Source organism: Drosophila nasuta, unplaced genomic scaffold, assembly GCF_023558535.2.
Source record: "Drosophila nasuta strain 15112-1781.00 unplaced genomic scaffold, ASM2355853v1 ctg17_pilon, whole genome shotgun sequence".
Taxonomy (NCBI): Eukaryota; Metazoa; Arthropoda; class Insecta; order Diptera; family Drosophilidae; genus Drosophila; species Drosophila nasuta.
In genome coordinates, this window is record NW_026869403.1 from 685,704 (window position 1) to 689,839 (window position 4,136).

Consider the following 4,136-nt stretch of genomic DNA (forward strand, 5'->3'; position numbering starts at 1 on the left):
AAAAACGAAGAACGGATCAAACTAAATTGGATGCAAAGTTTAAAGGACCGTTTTTGGTTAGTGAAGTTTTAGTTTACATAATAAGAGAATTTATAAATATTGCCATGAAGATTTGAGAAAGATGCCAGATGGTTATGTTCCGAGTGAATTGGAGTGCCCGCCTGAGAATTGTTGAAATGGTTATAATACATCCGTGTGAGAGGATATGTTATGTGATTAACAAAATGTCCATATAGAGTATGGAATGGTTGAAATGAAGTTGCAATAGACTTCGATAAGAAAATGTTTGTGAATGGTGGATGTGTTTGAGAATTCGAATGGAAATAACCTGGCGGATGCAAAGTTTATGCATGGTTGATATGACAATATTTGATTGAGATGTATGAGTTAAAATTATGGTTTTGAGATTTGAGCTATCTACGACATTGGGCAAGCACAAGTGAAAGACGAAAGTTGGAACATGGCGTGTTGCGCTCTTGACGGGACTATGCTCTTAATCAAAAATAAATCATAGTGACGATAACTAGAGTCGAATTTTGAATTGCTGAGAAGCAAATGTAATGAATTAAATGTTAACATGAATTTGATTATGTAATGAGAATAAGAATTGAAATTTGTTTATAATGTTGTGTAGAATGTAAAATATAGAAAGACTATTGTGAAGGGATGGCTTTATGTAGGCTTGTATTTTCTAATTATGGATATTTATTAGAATAATGAGATATGATGATGAAATTATAATTAAAGTACACTTGTTAAAATAGATCTTGCTTTCCGCGTGCTTTCCCTTCTTCGCTTCTTTTCTAGTGTGACCACATATCGTAAGATATCGATAAAATGATAAATGATACCCTAGCCCTCACTGCAGGGCTCATGTGGCACTGTAAAAGTTATGTTGGTAACAGCTTCTTTTACCTGAGCTTTACAGACGGCCTCTCCTGACAAATCGCAGCGTCCTCGCAAGAGTCGATTGCTGTGATCCCGCCATTGTGTTCTTCGTCGTCTGATTCATTCGGCGGCAGCTGACACCAATGCTTCATTTTGTCGGAAGAGTAGATTGATTTGTAGGGTCTCTGCTTTCGCTGTGCATGGGGGATATCTTCCACTAGATATCTATCCTTGGGCAGCACTTTGGTGACTATAAACGGTCCTTTATAACGTTGCTTGCGAAACAGTCTGTCTTGTTCGATCACATAGTCGTCGTTCTCGGATTTCTTGTCGTTTTTCATCTCGGTGACAATGCTTTTATTTTATCGTCGTGTAGTTGTGTGGCAAATAGCCAATCCGTCTCGTCCAAAAGAGTCTTTGCTATCTTTAGGCTGGCTGTGTCCATATCATGCGCCTCTTCAAGCGGAGTACGGCTCAGTGCATCTACGTGATCCATTTGACGTCCAGCTCGATGTACAATTTCTCTTTTCGGTTCTGGCACTCTGTACGGAGCTTGCGAAACTATTTTGCCACTTTCGATGATGATGTCTGCCTGCACGACATTTGTTTTGCCAATACCATGCAATCCAACTGAGAAAACTGTAAAATATTTTTCCAACAACGCACGCATTTTGTCCTTCTTTTCTTGTTTCTCAAAATTACCAAGAAGTAAGTCTGGAAAATTATCGCATGGAAGCTCTGCTGACATCGGTACTGCTCGGTTGACACTAGACTGGATCTTCTCAAAATCGAATGAATATATCACATGTACCAAAAATGTAGTACCAATAATTAATATTACATACCTTGACGATTAAATTCCATATTCAAGCTTTTTATTTGATTTAGTATTTGAATATAAAATTGACAGAAAAATTACAAATTTTCCTGCCAATTTTTTTCAGAGGGTCCAGACCATAGTCTTTAAATATAGGCGAATAACAAATTACCAACGAAGTCTTAAATTTTTAAAAATATGTTTCAGTATTCTTGAAGTATTCTAATTCAAAAATAAAGTAAATTTGATGATACCGAACACAAAAAATGTAAAAATGCCGCACTCTGCGACTTTTTGCCCATAGTGCACTGGAAACTCTTGGATGGCTGATACCTTGTCAGGGTCAGTTTTCCTGTCCGTCATCTCGATATCGTGTGTTAGCCACTTGGACTTTCCTAGCCCCTTTTCTGCAAACGAAGGAAACTTTTTGATAACAGTGACAAGTTCCGTTTTCTGCTCAGATGTCAACTCGAGTTGCTGCGGTTTATTATATCTAATTGACGCAATGCTGTTTGTTGGCACCAGATTCGTGCCTTGGTTGGTGTGCCGTTGCTCGTACTTCGAGCAGTCTACTACTCGAAAACAACAATGTTTTTAGATCAAAATTTGCTAAAATCTATATTATCTTCATTTCATTTTGTACATTTCATTGTAATTTTCACACAGTCCTTCAAGTCCCTATAATATTCTTAACAATTTTTGCCTCTGCTTGGGCTCACATACGAATCAAGAGTAAATTACGCTGCCGAAATTTTCAGCTGTATTACTACATCAAGCGGGCCTAACGGTGAAATTCCCATGCATAAAAGAGAATCACCGATTACAAACGCCCAGTAGGAAATGCGCTGGCAAAGCCCCAGTAGAAAATTTTGTTCGCCCGCCAACATTCCCCACCTCGTAATTCACTAGCATTCGCGTTGTGTATTACCAATTTCCAAATCTAATTTGGCTAGCTTTACGGCGGGGCGAGTCACAATACCTTCTGAAGTGCGCCCTACGGCACCTGACCGTCTTTCGATCGGTGATATAGATATAGATATTCTCTAATCCATATTTTCCAGAATTGATCGGCTAAGTGGCTCGAAATTCGGAATCCTTTGGCAAGCTTGTTACCGTTTTGAATTTCGGCGTCTCGTTCACGCATTTCACTAGAGTGGCCCAACAGGAAATGGTTCGGTGTAAGCGCTTCTGAGTCTGCCGATTCCTGCCGTCTCGCTATAAATGCCTTAAGAATACAAAGAAAAGAGTCGGTTGACAATGACGTTGCGATATCTAGGTGTACGGCACGAATAGTGAGGCAAGTGAACAGAGCACCCCACCGCTTCACTTGCCGATATCCAACGATGATGTCAATGGGCCCAAAGTAATCCACTCCTGTGTAGGTGAACGGCGCCATGTGGTGCGCCAAAAGCTCACACTGTAGGCTTCCCATTTCTGGAGGTTTAGGACGCGAGTTAACACGCCCCTCTCTCCGGCCACATGGAATAACGCAGATCCGGCAACACCAAGCCTACTCCATGCAACTCTGACGATAATACACTCATACATAGATTCTGACATACACTGATACATACACACATGTACATACTTTTGTAATAAATTGTCACTTACTAAATAGTCAGTCTTACTCTGTTCTCCACACAACACAGTCGTTTTATTCGTAAGTATTTCTAATATCTTCCAGAATTTTCTCGCAAATGAGACTTCCCTCGGTCACTGGACTGTAACTGGCGCAGCCGAACTTCGAGCAAATGTTTGACCATGCCCACTACGCTTACCATTCTAATTTTTCTAATTTTAATTTCCTTGAAGGCTGAGAGAGAATTACTGCATAAAAACATAATAACGTGCAAGAGCAAATGGAAGTGACACACAAAATGTGCAAATAAAACAATCAAAAATCACACAAGCGACCGTATATGTGTACATCAACCTCTGATAAGGCACCGGGATCGCTTGTGCGAGACAATTTACAACAATTTGTAACGAACACGTCTGGGGCGTCGTCTTATAATAAGACGACCCGTTGAGTGGGCAGCAAACTGGAAGCATACTCTGCCTACATTGTCGACTAAAGCTCAGGGAAAGTGGGGTGGGTCTTTTGCCACCTAGTAAGCTACCGTGCCACACAGATAAAAGAAGGTAGACAGAGTTAAAACGGGAACAGACAGGATAGGCTATCAACCGATAGACCGGTTAAGAAGTATATGCATTCAATATATAAATATGAAGAACGAAGATGGTTATGTTCTTCTTCTTTACCCTCCCAACCTGTAAAAGCTTCTGGCTCTATGCCTTTACCCTATTTAAGCAACAACAAGTAATATCAGGTGCCCATTACTTTATAATTTATTTCGACTTTATGATTATTCAAAGAGATTAATACCAAAAGAATTCAACAATACTATAATGCATGTACATAACTTCACTT

The 4,136-nt window shown here is 39.7% G+C and overlaps 1 protein-coding gene across 1 annotated transcript; it reads right to left on the reverse strand.

The window, feature by feature from the left end:
- Positions 1–705: 705 nt before the first annotated feature.
- On the reverse strand, positions 706–1,784 carry LOC132797715 (uncharacterized). The gene is made up of 2 exons (XM_060809467.1): positions 1,734–1,784; positions 706–1,666 (listed from the first exon to the last, which is right to left on the reverse strand). The coding sequence occupies exon 2, from the start codon at positions 1,227–1,229 to the stop codon at positions 912–914; it is 318 nt and encodes a 105-aa protein (XP_060665450.1). The 5' UTR covers positions 1,230–1,666; positions 1,734–1,784; the 3' UTR covers positions 706–911.
- Positions 1,785–4,136: the final 2,352 nt, after the last annotated feature.

Coding starts and splice junctions, on each gene's coding strand:
- LOC132797715 (XM_060809467.1), bottom strand. CDS start 1,229: ATGAAAAACGACAAGAAATCCGAGAACGACGACTATGTGATCGAACAA.